At 51.3% G+C, this 26,803-nt stretch overlaps 1 protein-coding gene across 5 annotated transcripts in view; it reads right to left on the bottom strand.

The window, feature by feature from the left end:
• Positions 1–5,619: 5,619 nt before the first annotated feature.
• adcy8 (adenylate cyclase 8 (brain)) overlaps positions 5,620–26,803 on the bottom strand; it is a 31,230-nt gene continuing 10,046 nt past the window's right edge. Inside the window, exons 2-18 of one of the 5 annotated variants that reach the window (XM_086043625.1) lie at positions 23,967–24,116; positions 22,086–22,216; positions 21,088–21,199; positions 20,883–21,010; positions 20,431–20,589; positions 20,037–20,307; positions 16,135–16,332; positions 13,351–13,451; positions 12,236–12,437; positions 12,055–12,144; positions 11,207–11,379; positions 10,210–10,288; positions 9,974–10,132; positions 8,663–8,809; positions 8,425–8,517; positions 8,232–8,346; positions 5,620–7,052 (exon numbers count right to left, since the gene is read on the bottom strand). In XM_086043625.1, the coding sequence (XP_085899751.1) occupies positions 6,556–7,052; positions 8,232–8,346; positions 8,425–8,517; positions 8,663–8,809; positions 9,974–10,132; positions 10,210–10,288; positions 11,207–11,379; positions 12,055–12,144; positions 12,236–12,437; positions 13,351–13,451; positions 16,135–16,332; positions 20,037–20,307; positions 20,431–20,589; positions 20,883–21,010; positions 21,088–21,199; positions 22,086–22,216; positions 23,967–24,116 (2,805 nt within the window). In that variant the 3' untranslated portion in view covers positions 5,620–6,555. Of the gene's footprint in view, positions 7,053–8,231; positions 8,518–8,662; positions 8,810–9,973; positions 10,133–10,209; positions 10,289–11,206; positions 11,380–12,054; positions 12,145–12,235; positions 12,438–13,350; positions 13,452–16,134; positions 16,333–20,036; positions 20,308–20,430; positions 20,590–20,882; positions 21,011–21,087; positions 21,200–22,085; positions 22,217–23,966; positions 24,117–26,803 lie in introns of all 5 variants that reach the window. The other 4 variants (XM_086043626.1, XM_086043624.1, XM_086043628.1 and 1 more) reach the window with 4 other exon arrangements.

Raw genomic sequence — 26,803 nt, 5'->3', positions numbered from 1 at the left:
CTTCTTGTTGTTTTGTGGCAGCTCGTCCATTCACGGAGGATGTCGACACTTCCGGTATGTCTTTGTCATTCGCATTGTTTCTCTAAGCGCTGCTGGCATTGTCAGCGTTGATACTGGATACCATTGCTAGCACTGATGCCGTTGGTAGAGTCGCTAGCGCTGTTAGCATCACCGCAATTGTTAGCACCGATACAATCGTTAGCACCGCAGGTGTTGTCAGCAATTACAGCATTGTTAGTGACACTGGCATTATTAGCACTGTTCGTGCTGCTAGTGTTATTAGCATTGTTAGCATCGCTAGATTTGTTGGCACTATTAGCATTGTCAGTGCTAATAGCATTGTTTGCACTGGTAGGATTGTTAGCACTGATAGCATTGTCAGCATCGCTAGTGTTAATCCTGATAGCATCGTTAGTGATGCTAGAATGGTTAGCACTGTTAAGACTGATAGTATTGTTAGCACTACTAGCATTTTTAGTGGTGATAGCATTGTTAGCATCACTAACATTGTTAGCGCTGCTTGCATTGATAGCATTATTAGCGGCACTCACTGTTATCTATTGTCACCCTTCAGTTTTTTTATCCGCCCTCCTTCTTTCCTTCCTTCCTTCCTTCCTTCCTTCCTTCCAATCCAAAGCTGCGTTGGTGTTTCTGTTTGGTGATGAAGGTGGCGGCAACATTGATGTTGGACAACCAACAACCCCCCCCCCCAAGCCAAACCGTGCGATTGGCCCGCCAGCTTCCTGCATCATGACCATCGGTTGCTAAGGCAAAGCCGGTGCCCACTCTCGCATAGCAACAGGCGCAGACGGGAAGGAAGGAAGGAAGGAAGGATGAATGGATGGAAGGAAAGAAGGGGGGAGGGGGGAGAGATGGAATGCCATATGTGTGCGCGTGCACATGCCTTGGACATTATTTAGTGTCTTCCTTCACCAGCACACGCCCTCTTCTGTCCTTTTGTCTACACTTCCTTCTTTACTTCCGTCCTTCCCCCTGGCCTTCCTTCATTCCTCCTTCTTCCAGCCTTTGTCCACCCTTCTCTCATGGTTCCCCTTTTCTTTCTTCTTTCTTTTCCTCCCTCAGTTCTTTCCTTCCTCCCTTCCCTCCATCTTCTGGCCTTCTTTCCTTCCTCATGGCGTGGCCTCTTCCTCAGTGAGGGCGCAAGCCAGCCTCCTCTGACGATTTCCACCGGTCATTTTTGTCCCCGTCAACCGGTTCGCGAGCGATCTGCCGTGGCCGATTGCGGCTCCGGGGCTTGTTGCCTAGCAACAGCCGGCAAGCGGCCGGCGCGGCTTCGCGCAAGACGACATTTGTCGGCAGAAATGGAAATGTAGGACGCTCGTCTCCGGGGGAAGTCAGCGCGCACGCGGTGGCGAAAGTGCAACGTGGCCTCGGACAGGAAGTAGAAATCAGCCCATGCTCCTCCTGCGCCGTGATTGGTTGGAAGCGCAGGTGGGTGGGGTCGTAACCAGCTGCCTGACTCCATGCGTTCCATTTCCCTCAGTAACATTTTGCTAGCAATGGGCAAATGAAGCTTTTGTGAAGCACCTCCTGGACGATTTGCTTGGAAAATGGAAATGCTTGAGGGACCTCTCTTGGCCCAAAGCAAGACTGCAGTGGATTTAAAACCTCATTGAAACGCAAATGGAGGCATGCACACGCACTAAAGCGGAATATCACCTTCAATACGAACAAAATGATTTTTCCCCCCCCCCCAAATAAAGATTGATGCGTATCGTGTTAGTGAGAAGACAGTTGTGGGGAAAGCCTGTGCAACTGCGGCCATAATGTGCGACGGCCAACACTCAAATCGGGCACATTCTTGTTTTGACACCTTTCTTTTGCTCACAACTTCTCCACATTTGGAAAATAATCACTTACCCCCCAAAAAAACATAATGATAATGTTGGCGTGCTTGAAAACGTTTGGTACGCGGCGCGTAAGTGAGGATTGAGGAGAAGCGGTTCAGAGAACAGATGGATGGATTAGGTTCAAGCCTATAGAAAGAAATATGAGGAAGCAAAAAAACAAGACAAAACAAACAAAAGCCAACACTCGTTACGGGAATTGAAGCCAAGAGCCCAACGCTGTACTTACGGAGCTAACCAGAGATAGGGAAGCTCATTTCTATGACATAACATTAACCAGTCAGGTAGTTCATTCGAGCCAAGGTTCGAAATAAGCCGCTTCGAATCGCAGTTTGGAGGCCAAATTTGCATTTTGCGCATTAGCAAAACACACTGAATTGCAAAACTGACAATTAAGTGCCCAGGCGCTCCCAAAAAGCTTCGTTGGGCTGGACCCGCACGCAAGGGTCGGAGGTCAAAGCTAGAGTAACTCGGTGCAAGCTAGCCAGCTTTATTTTAAATAAATAAATAAATAAAACTCGCTGCGTGGTGCGGCTGCGGCTGAGGCTAAACACATTGCGGAGTCGTCAGTAAGTCTCCGAAGTCAGTAATCACGGCCTACGTGGCGGCCAATAAGATACACTTCTCTTCTGACAAGTCTCCTTCTCACGGAGGCATGCCAAGGAAAGATGGAGAAGTCACGCTAATCGCAAAGCTAACCAAAGACTGACTTTGGTTAGCCTGGCAGGCAATGAAGCAGGTGATCAAAAATGGAAGTCAAGAGAGACTGGCGTCACAATTCTTGAGTTGTGCTCCAGCGTGCGATGGCTTCAAGCTGCGCTAGCAGGCGACGCTAACGCGGCTCTCGTTTGAATGACATGAAGCGGCCTTACCTGAGGGCGAGGCCTCAGCGGGGCGGGCGCCTTCTCGACGACGGGCGTCCGCCGATGCTTTTTCTAGCGAAGGGGAGCCGGGTTGGACCACGTTTGGCCAAAGCTAACGTCGGGTGTTGGGCTTAGCTGGCCATGACACGGCTTTCCACAGGCTACACAAGTCCACGTTGATCTTGGCATTATGACATCGCGGTGTCACATTATATTTGAAAATGCTGCACATGGTTGCTGGCATGATGGTTCATTTGGGGGGGGGGGGGCTGTCTGTGACTTGTGTTAGGGCCCCGCCCTCCATGATACAAGCAGGTGGAGCGGGGAAAAAAAGAGCACTTCGTCCACGGCAGCTTCCACGTTCGCCGACCCGCTATTTGGATATTTTTTTATTGCTGTGCCTCCTCTTTGTTTCGGGTGTCGTCCACTAGATGGCGGCACACGATTAAGGTTGACGCTGTACGACACATGCAAGACGAAGAAAGAATGAAGAGCAGAGGGGAAGTTTTCAAGCGCAGTCTAGTTTTTGCTGAAGATTCACTGCTCAACAGCACATTTGAATCCAAAATGGCTTTAATTGTCCCCAACCGTTTGGTTCATTCTCATTTAAATTTTCTTGCACATGAGTTTTTGGAGGTATTTTTATTTAGTTTGTTTTGTAGTTTGACCTCTACAAGCTTGCGCAAGGCATATTTTACTATGCGCTGTCATTTAGCGCTATGACGTTTCGGAAAAAAAATCCACCTTTTGCAGATTCGAATCACAGTGCCAGAAAAAGATCTAGAAAAGACTTGGAGTCCAACTTTGTTGATCTTCCTTTGTTACTTCAGTCCATCCTTTATTTTGTTGCACCTTCCTTCCTTACTTCTTCCTTCTGTCCTCCCTGACATCATATTTTTTGGTCCATCCCTCCTTCCCTCTGTCATTCTCATCTTCATTTGTTTCTTAAATACATCCTTCCTTCCATAGTCCTTTCTTTTCTTCCTTCATTGTGTAGTTCTATTCTTGCTTCTGTTTTCCCTTGCATACACCTCTCTGTCTATGCCACCTGCCGTCCTTCTTTCCACTCATCCCTCCTTACTCCAATCTTTTCTTTGTCTTTTCTCTTCATCCCTGTCCACCCTTCCTTCATCTCTCTTTTTTATCTTCCTCTCTTTCTTAAATTCCAAACTCCTTCTTTTCTTGCTTCCTTTCTTCCATTTTTCCATTCTTGCTTCTGTCATTCCCACCTTCCTTTCTTCCTTCTTTCCACTCATCCTTTCTTCATTCCTCTGTCTTCCTTCAGTCACCCCTTCCTTCCATCCATCATGCTTCCCTTTGTCCGTCTGTCTTTATGTGTATCTTTTCCTCCTTGCTCTCTCCTCTCTTGAGCTTTTTTTCTGGCTAACTCGAGGCATGCCATGAAGAGGAGGAGGAGTCGGAAAGGACCGAGTGGCGCCACCTGCTGGCCGCTTCTCACACCCGCAGGTGGCGTGAAAGGAGGCGGTTGCCAAGGCGACCACGCTCTTCGGCAGCCGTCACGCCAACAGCCATCGGTACCGGAGACGTGACGCCGTCTTCCAAGCGCTTCACATGACACGCGCATGCACAGTCGCCGTCGTATGTGACCGTCAACGCGAACACGCACACGCACACGCACGCGCACGCACAGGGGGGCGTGCTGACGGTCGTCATGGCAACTGCCTTCTCCTCCTCTTTCATGTCAGCGGCTGTGTTGGGAATCAAGTCAGTCCAGTCGCTCGACCTGCGACCGGACCATTGTGTCCACTGTTCGTGGACGACGTACGTCACGTGTGTCGAAGCGGCGGCCCAAGAGGAGCCACCAGCTGCTTCCGGGTGCAGCCCCCTCTTGCATTACACTTCAGTCATGCAACTTTTCACATGGTCAGATCGCTACGTGGGCCATTGTCATCTTTTTGACATCAATGTCATCTCCTCGGTTGTGGAGGACCGCCAGAAAAAGCAGTTTGACGCTCCTTGACCAGTGCAGGGTGTCAAGTCTGGCACGTGTCTTTCATGTTGTATAGTAACTTATTTGATGTTAAATGTTGTGTAAAGCACTGTCTTGTATTCTTGAGTGTCACATGACATTGAGTGACAAAGCCACTAAAAGTTTGATTGCCGTCGTCATCGGCGGCAGCAGCAGCAGCAGCGAGAGTGACGGTCCTCTACTGCCCTCTCGCGGAAGCTGGCACGCACTGCACAAGCCTTTCTTGTCGCCATGAAAACGTCGCGATACGGAAACGCTGAAGTGAGGGACTCGAGTAGTCACGTGTTCCCAAGGTGAGAACGTTGGCGTGAACGGACACATACATTTCAGGGTCAACTTTCACCTCCCAAACCCTCCCCCATTCTCGTTTTCTTTCCTTCCTCCCTTCTTTCTTTCCTTTCATCCTTCCTTCCTTTCTCCACTTTCTCTTTCCTTTCTACCAATTTGCCCCTTTCCTTCCATCCTTTCTTTCTTTGTCCTCGCTTCCTTCAGCCCTGTCCTTTGCTTTTCTTGCTTCCTTGTCTGTTCTTCCTCCCCTCTTTCCATCAGCCTTTCTTTCCATTCTTCCCCCTTTGCCACCTTCTTTTTTCCTCCCAACAATCCATCCTGTTTCCTTATTCCGCTCTTTTTTTCCTTTCTTTCCATCCTTCCGCCCATCCTGTCTTTCTCCCTGTCCTTCCTTCCTTTAGTTTGCCCTTTCCTCGGTACCTTTCCTTTCTTTCTCTCTTCCTTCCTTCCACCCTTCTTCCCGTCAGTCCTTCTTCTCTATTTTCACTCCTGCCAACCTTGCTTCCCTCCGTCCTGAAGGAAGGATCCTGTTGCTCTTCTTTCTCATCCTCCTTCTCCTTCAAGTAGGAAACCCAGCAGCATTGTGGACAGAAGACAGCAGGAGGCCCCGTTATAAAAAAGTAAACATTTTAATTGAGCGTTGGCATATAAAAGAAATAGAAAAAAGAAAGATGGACGGTGGCGAGGGAGGAAGGGGCAAAGTCTGCAGGGGTTCAAGAGGAAGTGACAGACGACAGGAACGCCGTCGGGGCGCTCCGCAACAGAAACGACAGTTGGAGACACGGCGAGCGGGTCCTGTCCCTCGCGTTGTACCGACAACATTCGTGAGGGTCCGGCGGGTCCCCCCTAGGGTTGCATAATTACGGCAATTTTCAAACGTGTAAACTTTCCATGGGAATAAAGCAGAAATCGACTCAACAATGCCGCCCACATTCGCTCCCGAGCACAATTTAGTGTCCAGTCTTCAACGAGGCATGCTAACGTGCTAACGTGGCGCTGGAATGTTCGAGGACGCGGCTACTACTACACCCGGGAGCTTGTCTTCCGACCGTCGCCTTTCCGGTTATATGCCAAAAAATTCCAGAAATGATAAGCGGGGTCCTGAATCGGAAGCTGCAGCTTTGTCGTTATAGCCGAAACCACGCGAAAATCATTCCGTCTGTTTCTTGGCGGGAAACATGCCAACTCCAAACAGGAAAGCTGGAATTGCTATCCAAACTGCCACCTATCTGCAAAAAAAAAAAAAAAAAAAAAGATCGGTAGGAACCTGAATTGAAACCTGCGCCTTTGCTGTGCCACACGCAAAACAATCACCAAACCACCAGACTTTGCACTAACTCCACCCGGGAGGGCCAAATTGTGACTTTGAGCCGTCACCTTTCTGCCTATATGCACACCAAGAAAATGGCAGGAACCCGAATAGCAAGGAAGCTCCAGCTCCTTTCCGGTCAATTCCCAGGGAAAGTTTCCACTTGCGAGCATCGCCGGGCTTGGCGGTGGCGCCGCCGCCCGGCCCGGCCCGGCCCGGCCCGGCCCGGCCCCGGTCTCAGGAGGCGTCGGCCTTGTCGGGGGCGTCGGCGTGGTGGGCGGCGCCCCCGTCGTTGGCCAGCAGCGTCCGGCGGTTGTAGTGGTGATGGTGGTGCGCCTTCATGATGCCCGAGTTGTTGTTGTCGTTGAGGATCTGCTTCTGCTTCTGCCGGTTGAGCGACTGGACCAGTCCCAGCACCACGGCGGCCAGCGAGTACTGGCCCGTCATCTTGCGCGGCTGCAGGATGAGCGGGTTGGGCAGCACGCGGCCCGACAGGAAGTGCGTGCGGATTTTGCCCTCCTGCTCGCTGATGCCTTTGACGTAGATCTCGCCGCGGTACTCCAGGGCGAAGCCGCGCTCCCGCAGGACGGCCGAGGTCTCCTCGGGAACTTGGATCTTGCCGCTCACGCCCGTGCTGTCCATGCGGCTCGCCAGGTTCACCGTCTTGCCCCAGATGTCGTACTGCGGCTTCTTGGCGCCGATCACGCCCGCCACCACCGAGCCCTGGGCCACGCCTGGCCGCCGTGCGCGAGGGGGAGGGGGGAGGGGGAGGGGAAGGGGAAAAGACAGGCAGGGAGAGCGTCAAATGTGCCGAGCGACGACGCGGGAGGCGGAAACGCCGTCACCGGAACGCGACCCGTGCCACTCGGACTAAACTAAAGTCCGCGCGCTCGCTCCTTGCAATTTGTTTGCGCGGGCCACGCCCCCACACGTGTTGTTGCGTTGCCAACCCGCGGCGGTCGGTCACCGAGCAACGGCGACCACGCTCCGAAACAACGCGCCGACCCCAAATTTGGTGGGCGCGTTGAATCGACTCCATTTTATTTGGTCAAGTGCTCGCACACAATGGAATCATCCGGACTGAAATTCAAGTCAACTTCCCAAATACATCTGCATCCGGATGATTTGATTTGGTGCAAGAACCTGACCAAATAAAATGAGGAGTACGTTCAACGGGCCGTTTTCTTCAGTGCAGGCGGGCGACGGCGCTGCCCGCGATGCTCCCTTCAACGCAATCTTCTTCTTATCCTTGTTATTTAGGTGAATTTTACCGTCACGTGACAGATAGTCAAGGACGTACGGTGAGACCAAAGGAACTTGAAGCGCGGTGTGAAAGGTTTACCGGGCCGGTCAGAGACACGCCGAGGCAAACGGTGAGACACGCGCGACAGCGTGAAAAACGTCAGACGTGACAGAAAGACGTGTCGGGAATAAGAATAAGAATAAGAATGCGAATGCCTTTATTGATCCCACAGTGGGCAAATTGTCATTGTTACAGCAGCAAAGATCACAGAGGTCACACAGGGGCGGCGGCATAATGTGGCCATTAATGTATAACATTGACGGCAAACATTTAGGATCAAACCTATGTAAATATACGCAGTAACATGTGTATATACGCACCAACCTACATCTACATCAAAAATATGAGGAACACTCATTTTGGCCTGTACATAGTACAGAGGAAAAAATACTCTAAGTAAGTGACAGTGCTGCAGAAACGCGCTCAAGACACGTGAGAGGAGACGCTTTGGGAGAAATGGACGCAAAACGTGCAGCGGGGGCGTGTCGGCACAAATGGAGAAGCGCAGGCGTGTGGGAAACAGCCGCCGAGCGTGCCTGCCTGCGTGCGTGCGTGCCTGCCTGCCTGCGTGCGTGCGTGCGTGCGTGCGTGTGTGCGGTGCCACCTGTACCTATTCGCAGCTCAAAGTTGTTGAAGGAGTGCTTGTTGATTTCTCGGATGCTTTCGTTGAGAGCGATGGCGAAGTCGGCCAGCGCGCACAAGTGCCCCCATTTGTCGTCGCACTGCTGTCGACGCAACGGCGCCACAAGCGTCAGCCGATCGCATTCGACGGGGACGGGCGGCGGCCGCGCCGTCGCGCTCACCTGCTTCTCGGGGGACAAACCCGACACGGCCATGTACGTGCTGCCGATGGTTTTGATCTTCTCGATGTCCTGGAAGCGTTCCTCTCCGAGCAACTGCACGCACGCGCCATGCGCACGCCATGTCAGCACGTACGCCACGTACGACACGCACACAAAGACACTCAATGGCAACACACGCACAAACACAACGTCAACACACGCACACGCGGACAGGCGAAGGGAAGGCGGCGCGGGCGACCTCGTCAAAGTCGGCGATGATCTCGTTGAGCAGTCGCAGACACTCCACTCCCTGGTTGTTCATCTCCGTCTGCGAGTAGAAGTCGGCGAATCCCGGGATGGACGCGAACATCACGCCCACCGAGTCGTACGACTGCGAGTACAACTCCTGCGCACGCCCGAGCCACACCGGCACACACAAGGCCGCCGGTGGTTAGAAGCGCGCGCGCTCGCTCGCTCCCTCCCGCCAGCGGGGGGCGGCGTTGCCGAGCTCAACGCACGGGCGCGCGCGCGACACTGGACGGTGACCAGTCCGTTGTTGGAATCTCGCTCGTGACGTTGGCGGGCGACCGGAGCCCCGCCTCTCGCGCAAAGTCAGCCGGGCTGGACCCAAGCTCGGGCAAACGTGGCCCGCCAGGGGCGAGCAACGCAGACACTTGCATGGGGGGGAAAAAAAAGAAAGAAATCAACTCGGTCGTCTTTTGACTTGCGACCGGGTCGCGTGGGGCGGAGTCCCCCAGGGCTCCCTCCTCGGTCCTCCACCCTTGTCATTAGTGAGCTCAGCTTGCGCATGTACGAATGAGCCGCGTGAGCCAACTTGACACGCGTGCGGGTCGTTACGGAGAGTTCACATCTTTGTTGCAAAGGCGCCACCGGCCGTCGATGGGCCCTTTGAGACCTTTGCGCTCCCAAGACGAGCGAGCGCGTGCCCGATGAAAGATTGCGTCGGTGCACCTCCGCCAGTCACAGGTCGCCCGCTCGCCCGCTCGCTCGCTCGCTCGTTCGCCGACCGCCGCCGCCTTCGCAAGCGCTCCGGTGACAGCAACAAGAGTCGCAAAGTCACAAACCACACTTTGCTCTTTGGACACAATCTCTCTCTGTCTCTCTCATCCTTTTGTCTTATCTACTCTCTCTATTTCTGTCTCTCTTTCTCTTGCTGCCTTTCTTCTCCTCTCCCTCTTTCTTTCTCTCTTGCTTTTCTATTTCTCTCAAATCTCTTTTCCTTTCTTTGCCGCTCTCTCTATTTGTCTCTTTCTTCCTCTCTCTCGCCTTTCTCTCTGTCATGTTTCTCTTGGGCTTTTCCTTCCTTTCTCTTTCCCGCGCTCACCATTTCTCTGCCCTCTTTCTTCCCCTTTTCTCTCTCCCCGTCTCCCGCTTTCTCTCCCTCGCTCTTTCTGCACACTTTGCCTATTGGTAAGAACGACGACCGATTACGATCACGATATTACCGACTGGTCAGGGTGCAGATAGGCCAAGCAAGGGACTGGTCGCCAGTTTGAATGGGCCAACGCGTGCGCAAATGGGAGATGAAAGTCGGTTTGAGGCGGCCGACCTCGTTGTCGCGGTCCTTCTCCAGAAAGTGTCGGGCCACGTGGCTGGGCAGGATGTTCCTCAGCATGTTCTCGTTGTGCTCTCGCAGCTCCTTCATCTCGTTGATTTCCTCTTTGGCCTGAACGCGCCACAGGAAGTCCAAGCGCGCCGTGTACTCCAGCTGCACCGCAAACACGCAAACTGGCTCGCTCAACTTGACGCGTTTGCTTTTTTCCTTCTTTCCGGGGCTTTTCTCACCTGCTGTCCGTGGTAGAAGACGGCGAGGAGGAACATGGCCATGAGGAGCAGCGAGGTCTCCTTGGTGCCCAGGAAGTTCCTAAAAGCAAAACCGTCATCATCGTCATCGTCATCGGCGTCGACGTCGACGCGGTCATTCTCCGACACGATGTTGTCGAAGCTCGGCACAGCTTCTTTTCTTCGCTGCCTTCCCGGGGGCAGGTCCGGCGGGATGTTGCCACGGAAACCAGAGCACCATTGACCCCTTGTCAAGGTAAAGGTCAGCTAATGCGCTAGCAGCAGCCTGCGACATCAAACTGGCCACAGCGAGAAAGGGCGACAGGGGAGCGCTCGACACTTAGCAGACATTTCACATACAAAACACGGCTGGCTCGCTCATTTTCATTCATTCGTTCTTTTTTTTCCCCCCAAGTTGATGCACACACTAATAGCATGGCTGCAAACAGAGAGGAGCTCGTTTACAAAGGCACTGCACGAATGCAGGAAATGTGCCGGGTCAAAGAAACCCCCCAAAACTCGCTTTGGGTAATGTCATTGGCATTGACTTTTTCTGGAAGAGAAAGGGGAAAAAAATCCATTCAAATCAGAAAGGATATTGAAAGAAAGAAAAATGAAAAATTCCAAAAAACTGGAAGTCAAACTTTTGTTTTCCAAATGGATGAAAGTCAGCCATCAGATTTTGGTGAAAAATTCATCAAAACCATAAAAGTATTTTGTGGGAAAAAAACAAAATTGGAAGTAGGATTTTTGGGTGAAAACCCAAATGCAAATTGGAATACGGATGTTTGTGGGATAAAATGGTTAAAATGAGAAATTAAATGTTTGTGAAAAATAAAAACGGATAAAATACAAATGAAAAAAAAAGACAAATTGGAAATCAGATTTTCGTGAAGAAAAAAAGCAATTGAAATCAAACGTAAGACGAAAAAATTGAAATCTCAAGTGTGATTTGTGTGTAGCCTCCGCCCCCTTCAGGCCAGCCTGCGTGTGCGCTCACTCTGCGTTTCGGTGAGCGAGGTCGTAACGCACAAAGAGCGCCGCGTAGAAGGCCTCGGTGAGCAGCGAGTAGACGGCCACCATCAGCAGCAGCACGGCCAACTTGAGAAGCGAGTTGAGGCGCAGGAAGACGGCGCACGTCACCATGGCCAGCACGCCGGTGAACACAAAGTACTGCACACACAAAGAGCACGACGAGTCAAGTCGGAATCGCAGCGCGCTGGGGTCGGTGCGATCGAGTCATAGCGTCAGGGTGTCATGGCACGGTGGAATCACGACGCGATGGAGTCCTGACGCGATTGGGTCACGGCCTCATGCTTTCACGGCACGCCGGAGCCACGGCACGACGAAGGGACGGCATCGTGGCCCGATGGTGTTCGAGACCTGTTTGTGTCATGATTTCATCATGACGTCACGTTGTCACGGCATGACGGAGTCTTGGCATGATGAAGTGGCGGCATGACCAAGTCGTTGCCCCATCGTGTTTGGGACGTGATGGCGTCAGGGCACGATTGAAGTGGTGACATGAAAACCTCATGGTCTCATGGCACGATGGACTCATGTCGTGGCAAATTATGCACTCGTGGCATGACGGCATTATGGCGTCATCGTGTGATCGAGTCTCGGCACGGTGGTGTTTAGGACACGGTGGAGTCTTGGCATGACCCAATCATGGCGCGGTGGTGTTTTGGAGTCATTGAGTCATGACCCAATCATGTCACGCCATGATTCGGTCTTGGCATGATGAAAGTAGGACGCGATTGAGTCACGCCGTGATTAAGTCGTGGCACGATGGAGTCAAGGCACGATGGCGCGATGCGGCCACGGCGCGAGGGCGCACGTGCGTACCTCCGGGTAGAAGCAGATGTCGGCGACGGCGTCGGAGCGACGGAGGGTGTCGTTCCTGGAGGAGGCCGGCTCGTGCACGTCGCACCACAGCTGCCGTGCGGGAAGTGGACAAACGTCAGCTTTGAGCGGGCCGGGCCCAGGCGGGCGCCGGGCGGGCGCCGGGCGGGCGCCGGGCACTCACCATGTTGATCATGGCCGCCAGGAAGTTGATGAGGATGGAGAGGAAGATGACCACGTTGCGCGCGGCGTACGACTCGTTGATCCAGCAGCAGGCCTGGCGCAGGACCAGCGGCAAACATTTGTAGTCCTCGGCCGTGGTCGCCAGGACCAGACACGAGTGCAGCAGGATCAGGACGGACAACTGCGCCACCATCGGGACCATCCTGCGTGACGCGCGCGGCCAAATCGTCAGCCAACCAACCGGTGGCCACGTCACACATGACCGCTAAACTAACTGCAAAGGCCTTTTGGCTCGGTGGTCACGGCAATAAGTCAACTAGCCAGTTTTCTAAAAGTGACTAAACCAGTTGACTCTGGTCTGGTCTTTGGCGATACGACAGGTAAACCTGGATTGATATTGCGTGTAAAATAATAGCTCAGTCTGATATAGCGAGTAAACTAGCTGCAAGGACTGAGCTGAGTATACTAGCTTTGACATACAGTAGTGAGTAAATTACTTGACTGGTTTTGAAACCAGGTACTAGCTTCAATACAGAGTAAAATACTGGAGGTTTCATATCATGAGTAAGTTTCATATAGTAGCTCATTTTGATATAGTCGGGCAACTATCGGACTCGGTTTGATACGGTCAGTAAACAAGCAGCTAGGCTTGCCATCGTGAATACTCGCTAGTTATACGGCGTGGTGAGGAAAACGATAATTAGGTTTTATAAAATGAGTCAAGTAACATTCCAAGCAATCTTAATTGAGTAGGTTAACTAGTAGCTCGACTTGATATAGAGAATAAAGTAGTAGTTCTGTATGATCTGGTGAATAAACTAACGGGCTAGCTTTATGTCAGGCAAGAACACGCAGCTACAGTAGGTTTGATATAGTAAGTAAACAAGGGTTGCTATATTGAGTAAACTCGTTGGCCAGGTTTCATATTGTGGGGAAACTAGTAGCTAGTTTTGCTATAGTCTGTAAACCAGCAGACAAAGTTCGCGTAGCTCAGATACCGTTGACCACTAAAATAAAGCCATTCAACGCCTTATTTTCCTTTACAGTATTGCGTGAAGGTGACAAGCACCTGTGTATTTTTATTTATTTTTTGTCAATGACGGTGTAGTGTTTCACCTGGCAGAGGGCAGCAGACTTTGTATGGTGGTGATGAAGAGGAGCACGATGAAGGCGCAAACCAAGTTGGACTTGAAAACTTCATCCCTCATCTGCGAGTACTTGAGCGACAAAGAAGGAAAGGGGGAGAGAGAGGAGACGGTTCGGGTGAAAGGGGAAACGCGCCCGCTACAACAACAACAACAACAACAACAACAACAACAACAAATCAAACACGCTACATTAGCATGCCACACTTCAAGCGGCACAAGCATTACAGAGAGGGAGAGAGACGGGAGCGGCAGGCGGGGTTATCAGGCTAGCTGTTTGCCACAAGCTGTTAGCCGTTAGTTGTTGGCTGCTAGCTGTTGGCCGAGTCCTAACAGACGCTACTGCTAACAAATAGGCTAACTGCAAAGTTAAACCTAAGCAGGGAATTTTTGGAGATTGTCAAACAAGGATGTTGGAAATGCGTTGGATATAGTGAGTAAACTCGTCGCTATGTTTGATGTGGTGAGTAAATTAGTAGCTCGGTTTGAAGTGAGCAAACTAGCAGGCTAGGCATGCCCTAGTGAGCAGCTAGTTTTGATATAGTGTGTAAACTCGTAACTATGTTTGATCTGGTGACTAAAGTAGTAGTTAGTTAGTTGGTGAGTGGGTTTAGTTAGCTAGCTAGTTGCATGAATGAGTGAGCAGCTAGTTTTGATCTACTGACGAAGAAAAACTTGTTTGACTAAACTTGTTGACTGGCTTTAATCTAGTGAGCAAAGTAGTTGACTGGGTTTAATATCGTGACGATTCATGAGTAAAGTCGTCGTAGCTTGGTTTTATACAGTGAGTAAAAAAACAATGCCTAGATTTGATTTAATAAGTCAACTAGTAGTTGGATTCGAAACAGTGAGTAAAGTAGTAGTTAAGTTTGATACTGTGAATAAACTGGTTGATTGGGTTTGACATAGTGAGTAAACTAGCCGATTAAGTGATGTGGGTCAAAGTGAGCCGTGTTGAAGTTCAATGTTTCAAAATGTTGGGATGCCCTTGTTTTTTCCTTCGTTCTTTCTTTCTTTTTTGTTTTTTTTTCGAATATTGACAGAATATAATCTCAAAATGAATCCCGATTAGAAATGCAGCATGAACATAACATGAACGATACAATTATTCCAAAGTAGTCGTATAGGCAATATTGCATATACATTTCGTCTTATGTGGTGTTGTTTTTTTTAACCTGGACTTGGAATGACAGAGCATGTATGTGTTTTATATGAGTACTTTTGGAGGGCAGGCCCGGGGTCAAAGGGCGAAAGTGCGCGAGAGCCCGCCCGCCGGCCGCCCTGGCTCGATGCCGCCTTTCTCCGCGGGAAATTAGCGAGAGGTCGCTTGATGTTTGCTCGCACCTTTGGCGAAAGGAATCAAAACTAAAACGGAACAATGAGGAGGCCGACAGCAATTCACTGCACACTGAACACGTGCACGCGCACACGCACAAAAAGAAAGCCAACGTAAAGGAGAGGGCGGGGCAAGAGGTGCAGACGCGCATTGCATTCAGAAACCAAATTGAAGAAACAAAGCTCAGCCTGGTCCTTCATGACCAATTGCGAAGGCCGAGCTCCGACATTGATGCCTCGCTGGACTTCAAGTTTTGAGTTTTTCAAGTTGAGCCCAGCCCAGTACGATGACGTCATCTCATTTGGTCAACGTTTCCTGACTTGGCGTCATGCCAACAAAAGGAAGCCGCTCACTACTTGACGTTTCGCTTTACTTATTGAAGCAAAAGCATGCACTGCTATACTGAGGGAGAGAAGGAAAAAGTCAACTTTGTATTTCGGAATGAATGCACTCTGTCAGACTTTTGGGGTTTTTTTCCTGCTCATGAGTAAACTGAAGGTGGCGCTGTCTTCTTGCACGTTGGGATGATGATGATGATGATGATGATGATGATGATGATGACATGCACAAGTGCTTGTATGGAGAGCTCCTTTAAAGATGGCTTTTTCAAAATAAACGGTAAGAATGCATTTGAAAGAAAGAAAGAAAGAAAAGAGGGTCACTTTGTTCAAGTCAGACAAACTACAGTCAATAAGAAGTTTGAGCTTGTCATCCTGCAGCTCAATTTTCTTTTCTTTTTTTATGCCTCTATGTGACACGTATTTCATTTTGGATGTCAACGTGAAGTGTACAATTTGGATTTTTCAAATCCGAGCCCGGCCTCCTTGGTACCGTATGTAGATGTAAGCGGGATATGCGTCTGACGCCACCGCCGACCTGCACGTCATCAAAAGGCCACACACAAAACCAAAGGGTTCAACAAAACCCGCGACGCCCCAAAACAAAAAACAGTCCAAAATGATTGGGATGAGAAAACGACGACTGGGCTTGTCGCAGATGCGTCCTATATACTTCCCTAAACGTGACGACGTGTTTTGCGTGCCACTTGACAAACGCATTCCTATCAGGATTAGGATTCGCCCAAAATGGGTACGAGCGTTGGAAAAAAAAAAAAAGAAAAAAAATCTCCTTTTCTAAAAGTGGCCCAATTTGAACAATTTAGCCCTTTAGTTTACTCATGATGGATTTGTCGTGTTTGGCTTCTTTTGCAAGGAGGGAGGGAACAAAAGGCAAAAGGGAGAAAAAGAATGAGCAAAGAGGAAAGCAAAGAAGAAGCAGCGGCAGCGGCAGCGGCAGCGGCAGCGGCAGCGGCAGCGGCAGCGGCAGCGGCAGCGGCAGCGGCAGCGGCAGCGGCAGCGGCAGCGGCAGCGGCAGCGGCAGCGGCAGCGGCAGCGGCAGCGTCGCCAAGGCCCAGGCTACCTTGTGTTCCAGGCCGCAGTCTTTAAACATCAGCGAGAACGGTTTGATATGCTCTCTCCTCAACTTATCGCCACTCCGTAAGTCGATGGCGCTCTCTATTCGCTCGTTAATTTCCTCAGGGCCGGAGTGGACATGCAAAGCTTGTGCGAGATGGTTTGGTAGCAGATTTATCGAATTTCTCGTTAGGGCGGCCAGAGTCTAGGGGGGAAAGCACATGCACATAGAATGAACCCGATGCTGCCACAGCCCTCCTCACCCTCCTCCTTACCTCCACACTCGCATCGGCACCACCGCGACAAAACACACGGAAAAAAGAAGAAGAAGAAGAGACAAACCGCAGGAGGAGGACGAGCAAAACGCAAGCTTTCCGCCGGCAGCCCGCTGACGTCCCGCACGCCGGCGCTCCGCTCGGAGACGCACGAGCGCAATTGCGCCGGCTAAAGTTGCGCACGGCTGAGGACTGACAAGCACGGCGCCGAGGACAACAGCGACGGAAATGACCACAACACAGCACAAGGGCAAAAAACGGCAAACGAAACCACAGCGGTGCCTTGGGAGGATACAAGTCCCTTTTGCTCTGTGACAACACTCACACCTCAAATCACCTTTCCCTATCCTGAAACGAATGCACTCTTTTGTGCCCGTCTCGACGCACTGTGGGATCGGGTGTCCGTATTGTCAGATACGCCAAATCAAGTGATTTGCAGTCAGTCTGGCGCAAAATAAAGTCAGGGCAAGATGACGCGCTCTCCAAAGCAAGAAGCGCTCTTCGCGCCGCCTTGTTGACATGCGAGAACAGCGCGTGTCAAAGCTTCTCACGCTATTTGAAGGGCACGTCACACGTCACAAGTCACAAGTACTGCATTCGGGCCATAGAACGCGTCCGCGCGCCCACGGGCTGTCGTGCGCGAGGTGGCGCCCGAAGCAGCCAATCGCAAGAAAGTCATCAGGCGAAACAGCAATCATGCTTCAATATGATGTCAAGTATGCGCGAAAAGGAAGACAAATACAAATTAGGGTTTCATATCATATCATACAAATGGACGGAATCAAAACATGAAACGTCTCTAACTCGCATGCCAACCTGGGGCAGTCATGAACGCTGAACGCCGATTCCACAGCGGGGCTTTGAAATTGTCAAGAAACAATCCGTCCGTCAGCCAGTTTCTTTTCTTTTCCTTTTTTGCTTTGGCTTTGGCTTGAGTTAAAAGCGCTGTATGGAAGACGGTGACTCAACTCACTTGACTTTTGGCCACATGTCATTTGCGAACCGCTTCCAAAAGAGGCTCCGAGCTGTTAGTGCCACTCTCGGCTCAAGTTTGCTTTCAAACTAAATATAAAACTGAGAATGACACATTGCGTATCAAAAGCAACCACGTGGCCGCCGCCAGCTTCATGCTAACAAACAATGAGAAACTCCAGAGGCACATTAGCTAGCAATTAGCATCTATGTGGGGGCGCTGCTGCCCTTCAGGCAATGAATACCCGAACGCAAACGCTGTGCAGCACGTGTAGACAGACCATTTAACAAGACGCACAGGCACGCATTCTTTATCCTCAGTATCGAACGACTAATACTACCACTGTGCTGAGAACCTGAGAGAGGAGCCGAGCCTCTGGTTCAGCATATCTGTGCGTCTTGTCTCACACAAGAAGGAGCAGTACGATTGTGACAAAAACTCTTTCATGTTCTTCACATGTACTGAATGACGTCGTTCCACCGTGCTAGAATAAAAGTACGACATTTTAGACTTCCATACTTGCAAATTGAAAACACACACTTCTTTTGTTGCCTTTTGGGGAGTGTGGAACAGATTAATGGCATTTCCATTCATTTCAACAGGGAAAGGTGATTTGACATATGAGTGTTTTGACTTAAGAGCCCTCACTGTATGCACTGTAAGATGCGCAGTTCAGCATTTGTGGAGTATGTTGAAGAGAATGTCCAGTGTCTTTGCAGTGTTTGTGTAGAGCAGGCGCCAGCGGACGTTTTAGGCCGGGGTCACACACACACACACAAAGAAGAGTGCGAGAATAGCATAACAAGGCTCAAAATAGGGTTTTTTTAACAGTTTTGCAAATCAATGACTTCATTTGAGGAGCACCTTTCTAATTTTGCGGAGCAATTTTTTTGCGGCTTGACCCCAGGAACCCGAAGCGAGTGTTTCATGAGGAATGCTCGGTAGTTAGCATGCTACGGGCGGGGCCAAATTTTATTCAGTGATAAAAATACAACAAATGAACAATTTTTTTTTTTTTTTTAATAGAATCAACCGTTTTTATTGGGTAATTTTGCATTGTGCATGGCAGCAAACTGTATTTTCTTGTCTAGAAGCAGAGCTAAATTAGTTCCAAAAAAAAAAAAAAAAAATCCTGTAATATGAGAACATTTATTGTGCAGACCTCAAAAATCAAAATGAAGACTCGACTCAGGACTATTGTGAAAACTCTTTTGTCCTGTCTTCATCTACTTTTGAGCTTCTATGCCACTCCTCCAGGCTGACGAACGGCGTAGCATAACGTAACTGTTTTCTGGTTGCCGGTTCAGTTCAGCGAGTTCATTTTCTCTCCAGGGTCCAGACGAAAAAAAAGACAAAGTCATTTGCCTGCAATTTTGCTGTTGACAGTCGGATGTTCTCCGCTTGAACTCGCTTGCAGCCAGACGTCTGTGAAAAGTGGACTCGTATCACCCAAGCGCATAATTGCGGTCGGTGTTCGACGCAATAGCCGCGTCAATCTTAGCTTAGCTTAGCATTTAGCACGTGGCCACCACGGAGGCGACGATTACCGACTCGGGATGGACTCCGCAATGTGTTTAGGCGCACTCGTAGCCAGCCGAAGCTCGTTGCTAGCTAGCTGCCTTGACTTCCGACCGCCCGGTGCAGGTAACGTGAGGCCGGCTACGTTTTTTTGGGCTTCTTCTGCCACTTTCTTTTGGCTGTTGTCTGATTGTGCGCTGTGCTATTCAATGTGTTTTGATGAGGCGCAAAATGCGATGACAAAAGGCTTCATTCCAGCCTTGGGTAGGGAGAATAGTAGAGGTGAGAGAGAGTAGTGGAGTAGGGGGAGTAATAGCGTAACGGGAGGAGAGGGAGAGCACAGGGAGGTGAGAGAATCGGCCGAGTGGAAAGACAAGGTACAGTAGAGGAGAGAGACGACGTGGAGGGAGCGGCGCCCAAGCGCCAACATGAAAGACGCTTCAGAACTCCTGTGAGGATCCTTTCATATGCACGCGCAGCCGCTGGTCGCCATTGTGAAGGGAGGGCCGGGTGGGCGGGGGTCGGGGTACTTTTGCAAGAAATACAAACATCAAATGGCGTCCACGCGCCTGTGAAGGAGCCGCACCGGGCTAGCCGCAGGGCGCAAACGCTCAACGCTCCCGATTCCAAAGAAAGACCTTTGTGCTTCATCGAAGCTCGTCGTCCGTCCTCACGCGACGCAAAAGCGACTTGGGGAACTTCTACTCCGTAATGCTATGCGTACGTCTAGTATGTCTAGTACATTGTCTGTCTTTTCCGTATGTACCTGTAGTAGCACGTGTGGTAGTACTCGCAGTATAGTATGTATGCGAAGCGATCTTCCAGTGTTTTTGCTATGTTGGAAGTACTGCACATTTTAAAAGTAAACGCCATGTGCTCGGAGTTGCTTTAAAAACAATGACGTCCGTGCACAGCAAGAAGCTTACCTCGTTGTCGCGGCGGCAAAAACACAAATCGGGATGCACAAGCACAATCATCCTCACACTCGTTACCACGGCAACAGCGTCCTCCCGGCACAGGTGAGACTCAAAGAAAGCATGCCAACATTCCCCGCTGACGAGCTCCGGCGGCCACGCCCCCCCCCCCCCCCCCCACCCCCGGAGGCGGCGGGCCTGGGCGGGCCGGGCGGGTTTGCGCACTCACGTTCTGCTTGCCCACGATGTTGTCGAAGGGCAGCTCGGGGCTCCAGGACGCCTCGTTGAAGGTGGCGGCGCTGGCGCGGCGGTCGGCGGCGCCGGCCGCTTCCTTCATGATGTCCTCGGGGAGGGCCAGCAGGCTGTCGTCGGGCTGCTTGATGAGGTACGTCTCGATGTTGTGGCGGCGCAGGAAGTCGTTGCGGTCCTTGCCGTGGCCCGCCTCCACCTCGTAGTCGCCGTTCAGGCAGTCCAGGGCCGCTTTGGAGATGTGGATGCGCCTGTGGAAGTGCGTAGTGACGAGGAGGCAGAAACATGGAGCGAGGACGGACGTGTGATGAGGACGCAGGGCGAGGATGTCAAGCAAACGAAAGCCACGTAGCGAGCGCGCGGTGCGTCCTCACCCCGGTATGCCGCCCGACTCCAGCTTGTTGGCGATGTCGACGTCCCAGGACCAGACGTCGAACTGCCACTTCCTGAGGCCCAGCACGCCGCACAGCACCGAGCCCGAGTGGATCCCGATGCGCATGTCGATGTCGTGCTTGGTGCGCGAGCGCACGTATCTGAAAAGCAAAAACAGTCGGACAAACGCGCATCCCCCACGCCGCGTTTATTCTTTGTCGGTCACAAAGTTGGCTTTCCCCGATGTTCATCGTCCGCTTTTGCAGCAAACCCTCGGCAGAACCTTTTGGTCTTTCACAAACAGTGGTGGCATATCGGCTTGTGACTAGGGATGGACCGATTATTGGCCGGGCCGAATATGGGCTCCGGATATCGGCTATCGGCCTCCTTGACCACTAAGAATCGGTATCGGCCCTAACCCTCACCCTTCCGTCTGTGGCGTTTGAGCGCTCACCTGATGGTTTTGATCATGCTGAGGCCCATCTCCACGCAGCAGTGGGCGTGGTCCTGCCGCGGCTCGGGCAGGCCCGACACGCAGTAGTAACAATCTCCCAGGATCTTGATGCGCAGGCAGTGATGCTCCTGCAAGCACAGCGGGACCGTCTCAGCCTTCCCCGCACGTAAGGCGCACGCGCTCACGCTCGCTCGCTCGCTCTCACATGTGCCAGCCGGTCAAAGCGTGCGAAAAGCTCGTTCAACATCCGCACGAGCTCCTGAGCCGACAGCGTGGTGGAAAGATTTGTGAAGCCTTTGACGTCTGCGAAAAGAATGCTGGATAAAACACGGAAAGGTCATTTTGGGGGTTCACCTGGGATACAATCGCGACTTTAAACATTCAGTCTCAACGACAACGCGGCGGCGCCCCGCTCGTATCGCGCGTCCCACACCGCAGCGCAACGGCGGATTTTTAGTGGCGTTCGTTAAGGGCCCATCCCACTGGCCTGCAGACCGCTCGGAGACCAAACGTTCGCCACGAGGGAGTCGCGATGGATTCTAAGGTCAGATTGTTTTCAGAGACCTTTTGGAACCTGTTTCAAGTGTCCAGCAGGTCTCTGACGAGATGTGGCGGGGACTCGTTCCGTCTGCAAACGGGGAGATGTCTCCGTGGGTTCTCTGAGACCAATGAGACTCTGGAGAAATTGCACAGACAGCTTTGCTACTCGGTTGTGACGTCTGCCAAACACTTGTCCCACTAGACCACCTGACTTTTCAAGACTCCAGCAGGTCCCCGAGACATCGGCGGGACCAATTATGTCTGCGACTGGGGACCTGTCTCCCCAGGGTCTCTGTGACATCTTTGCTACTGGATGGCGACGTCTACTCGACAACGCTTGACCTGTTGATCTTGGAGATGCTGCGGGGACTAGTTCTGGAGAGACGTATCGGCGAGGTCTGGGCGACCTCTCCGAGGCCTGCTGGAGACTGAGGAGACATTGTGCGGACGTCTTAACCCACAGCATAATAACCAAGACACTTCCACTAATGTACAGGGGACCAAATCGCCTGGAGGTCGCCGCCGCCACATCCCTGCGACATCTCTGCACCGTCTCCGCGTCCTCCTGTTGAGACCGCTAGCGATATTTTGGTCTCCTGAGTCGCCCCAACTGATCAGATGTCCCCGCAAGTGAGATAGGCCCTTTAGCGCTCTGAGTCTGACCTGACATTCTCGTAGCGGTGGATGTAGATCCGATGGAACTGATGTTGGAGGTGCTCGTCCTCCACGTTGGTCATGTCGTTGATCATTTCCAGAACCACGAAGCGAGGTAGGACGGACAGAACCAGACGCTCCTGGAGACACAAAGGCCACAATGAAAACATTGCGGGTTTTAGTCAGGGGACTACTTCCCAAAGGCACAAAACATTTGCATGTGCCGCGCGTTGATAAGTTGGGGTGGGAACAAATAACGGGACTTTCCCTCTTACAGATGAACAGCTACAAAAGTTCATCAAAATCCACTTCATGGTCAAACTGGACCCGGATCGGAACTGAAGTCCAGTTTGATGGTGAAATGATGCTACGGTTCGTTACTCTTTAAGGCCCAATTTGCAATAGCAACGGATCTGGATTCGACCGGAGCTGACAAAATTTGAAGTCCACATTACAACCACATGGGATCTGGATGTGACGGTTTCGGTCCAGTTTATGACTACGCTAGAGTTGGATCTGAACGTTTAGGTGAACTTGACAACCACATTGTCTCTGGATCTGGACGTTTCAGTCCAGTTGATTGTGATGCTGTATCTCAACCTGAAATTTGAAGTTCACTTTTCACCCACAGAAGGTCTGAATCCCAGCGGACGGGGAGAGTTTATGACCGCAATAAAACTGGATATAAACAGATCAGGATCTGAAGCCCAGCTCGTGATCGAATTGGACCGGAATGTTATCGAGTTCATGACCAGCCTGTACTTGAATGTCGACTTTTTAAGACCAGTTCACAACGAAAGTGAATGTAGATCAGAATTTCGATCAGAAGTCCAGTTCATGAATTCTTTGATTGGAACCGGATGTAGATCCGAGCTTTTGTTTCCAATTTCAAAGACCATCGGACGTGGATCTTGAACTGATTTTAAGGACGCGAGTGGAGACAACGAAGGACAGACTTTTCCGACCGACAGAGTGACTTGCACTTCCTCGATACGCACGCCCCAAATGCCGCTCCGCGATAGGCTCTTAATCGAGCGGCGCCGCCTCTTTCCATTTCAGCCCTGGCTGAGCCTCACACGCCGCAAGGCTTCCAGGAAACAAGATGCTAGAAAAGCTTTCTGCGCCTCACCCACCGTCCACTTCGCTGCGTAAACAAACGCCACTCACTCAGCCTGTGCGCGTGCGCGTGCGGGAGTGTTTGTGTGCCTGCGTGACAGCAGATCGATGCGGCGTCCATGTTTGTCTCCCGTCGGCAGGCTCATTAGTAGCAGAGTCGCAAACATTGTGCGCTGTCCGCGCAAATCCATCAATCGCTACCCACGTCAAACTTGTCGCGTCACATCAGACGGACACAAAGTGCACCGCAGCCTTGCACAGTATGGCTGGCTATTCCTATGGTTATTTTGATGTCTGGAGTCGAATCAGAAAATCGTTTTCTCCTGTCAAAGTGTATCGAATCGTTTCACTTCAAAATACATCGAGATACGTATCGAAGCGTCTTCTGTTGGAGAGATAAATGGCGCATTTACCTTACTGACAAGTTCATTCAAATGTATTTGCCACATCGTCGCATCATACCCTCCCCAACTGAGCCGTACCGTGTGGAATCCAGTCAGAATCCTATCGGGTCAAAGTGAATCCAATTCTTCGAACTGTCCTGGAATGGTTTGGCGGCCCACGTACGACAAACCGCATCAAACGGTCTTTTGTGGAGAGACGGTCAACCCGAGCGCGGATGTACCGTATGTCTACACGGTCTGGCAAAATCATCTCCCGGGCCTCCATTCCAAGCGGTACGACGAAAAAAGCGGTTTGCTCCAGGAAAGTAATTTGGGTCCTTGTCCACCTGAGACGCGGCGTTTGGAGGAGGCGATGCGGCGAGGACCTGACCTGTCTCTGGTTCTCCGTCTCCAGACGCAGCCTGGCCTCGATGCAGCGCCGCGTCTCCAAGAAGGCCTGGCGCTGGGCGCGGTCCGACAGGTAGCTGATGAAGATCCCGGCCGTGTTCATGCACATGAACAGAACCGTCTGAGCCGCCACCTGCGACACATCGGCAACGGGCCAGCTTAGCATGCTTGGCATCTCCCAACTTTCGAGCCTCATCGCGCTTGGGGCGGGCCTCCGGCTGTCGTTCAAAATGGTCTGAAAGCGCGGAGCTCGCAGCTCATGTGGGTCGCGGATTGTTTTCTTGCCGTCAACTTGGCTTTTGGCGAGAAGAACCCAGTCAAGTGGCGCATTTGACCCTGGTAAAAAACATCACGGGACCCCTGCTCATTTTGGCTCCGTCGCCAAAACACAACACTTGACTTGTCTTGTCTTTTCTGCGGCGGAGCACGTGTCAAATGTTTACTTTGACTTCCCGTTGCCGAAGACCGCTTCAAGTCTGGCTTGTTTTCTTCAACACGTTGCGTGCCATGGCCAGCAGGTCACATGACACACAACCTCCACTGTCTGAAGGCAGAGATGATGTAACACCATGCAAACGGCCACTGTGACAAACACCCGCGCGCGCACACTGTCCCGGGGGTAATTAGCATGGTGGACAAGTGTGGGCAGGTCTTTTCTAGTTTTGATGCCAAAGGTCGTCCAGGACGCTCATGCTGGCCCACAGGAGGCGTCTGGCTGGTACACGCACACGCACACGCACACACACACACACACCCCACCTGCCACCCGACTGACTCACAAAATAATCGGAAAATTGTGTGACGTCGACACCTAAAATCTTCATTTAAGCACACATTATCATGGTAAAAGTCAAGTCATAAAGTGGCAACAGAACAACAAACCAACTGTATGCCGTCATTCGACTTTGACCAACCGGAAAACGTCGGATTACTAACACAAAATAAATGAGATATATTGAAAGTTATTACAGTGAATTAACTCAGAATACATCGAGCCTGCTGATTTGGCCGCAAAAAAAATAAAATAATTATCACTGATAAGCGGTACGGATAATGGATGGATGGACAATATTCCACAGCCAGAATGCACGTTCTTGCCCGAGGAGGGACCACTTTAGGTTTCTCGTGACATCTTTTGATACTTCTCGTCAAATCAAAGTCTTGCCGAGCCGCGTGCATGGAGCCGATCGGCATGCAGAAAACAAAACACGAGCCACGTGACGAAAGCACGTGACCGACGAGCAGGTGGCGAGCGCGCCGTGAGCCAAGCGCTACACTATTTCTTTCACGCCGTGTGGGAGGATGACAGGATGACAGGATGACAAGATGAGAGGATGACAGGTTGGCCCCGGCGCCTCAACGCGCACGCGCCCGCCCGCCCATTACGGCGTGCCACCGTGTGTTCTTGCCAATCTCTCCCATGCAGGAAGCTTTCAGCACTGATTCAATTTCTTGGCTGCGGCCCGAAAGGTCCAGGTCCCCAAGGCCCCCCACCCACACACACGCACGCGCACACGCACGCGCACACACAAGCACCCCCGCCCAGACGCAAATTAAAAAGCACACAAGCTGCGACGTTTTGTTTTGGAAGACGGCAAACGGCACCCAGGTGGATGTTTTGAACGAGGACCAATTAGGAGCGGGAACATGTTGCAGGCAAAACAAGTGAACAATCGCATGTCACACGCGCTTTCAATAAGTCCATTTTATTTACAGCGAGTCTTCATTTCTTGCGCTGTTCCAGGTTCTTTTTTGATGGTTTTCACCATTATGGATTTTTGGGGAAGCCGATTCCGATATTTGCCGCAGAATCACCTAACAGAATAATCGGCCGATTCATTTTGAAAATAATATGTCATGAATAAAACTCCAACAATTGAGATTGAATGCAGAAAATACGGGCAGGACGCTGGACTGTTTTTCAATACTTTGCACTTTAGTTTAACTTGACAACAGAGAGAAAAAAAATTAGTTGGGTTTTTTTTGTGTGCAGATTTTTGGGGGGGCTGGGGGGGGGAATTTCATGATCTTTATCTTGCGTCGACGTGAGTTACCGTGTAAAACAAAACAAATAGAATGTTTTCAAAAGTTGGCAAAAATCTTTGGCGCCGATGAAAGTGAAGGGCCAGGCCGCAGCTTGAACAACATGCGCTAAGCAAGTGCGTGTCTTTTCTTTCTTACTGTATGTTTTCGTCCAAGCTCATCAGGATCATGCAGGCTGACCCGGAGCATGCGCGTCGCCATGGCAACGGCACGCAGCCACGCACACGACTCCTCAGACTTGAGCGCCACGGACACGCATCCGAGCAACAATCCTCACGTCAGCCACAATAGTCTTCAAAGCGGGACATGCACTTTGCGGGCCAAAAGCCGCACACAATGACTCAGAGTCACGTGAGCGCATGCTAAAGATGCTAAGCGTTTGTTTTGGAGCCGGGGGCGTGGGGGGGGGGGGGGGGGGTCGAGGGGGGTTCACTCGCCGCTGAACGCACGCAGGAGACCAAGCTTCTGGAGAGGAAGAATGCAAATGCACATGCAAGAAAAAGGGGTGATGAGATGGCCACGGCCGGGAGAATTCCATCACTGACGCTGGCCCTTCATGCCTGCAAATGTCCACAAATACGAATAATACCAAGCAAAATGACTTTACACCTTTTCCTCATAATTGACGAGACTTACAAGCTGCCAGATGAGTCGTTCAAATGTTTGAGGGGGCGCCGAACAGTAACTGCGACGTGGCCAACCAATCACATTCAACCTACTGCTGAACAGCACTCGCTGGTACACCGCAAACACAAAATCCTTATCGGCAGCGGCGCA

Source organism: Filicampus tigris, chromosome 10, assembly GCF_054856515.1.
Source record: "Filicampus tigris isolate MCC_2025a chromosome 10, RoL_Ftig_1.0, whole genome shotgun sequence".
NCBI classification, from domain to species: domain Eukaryota; kingdom Metazoa; phylum Chordata; class Actinopteri; order Syngnathiformes; family Syngnathidae; genus Filicampus; species Filicampus tigris.
Note: the sequence above shows the minus strand (reverse complement) of the source record. Positions and strands in the feature narration are given on the sequence as shown.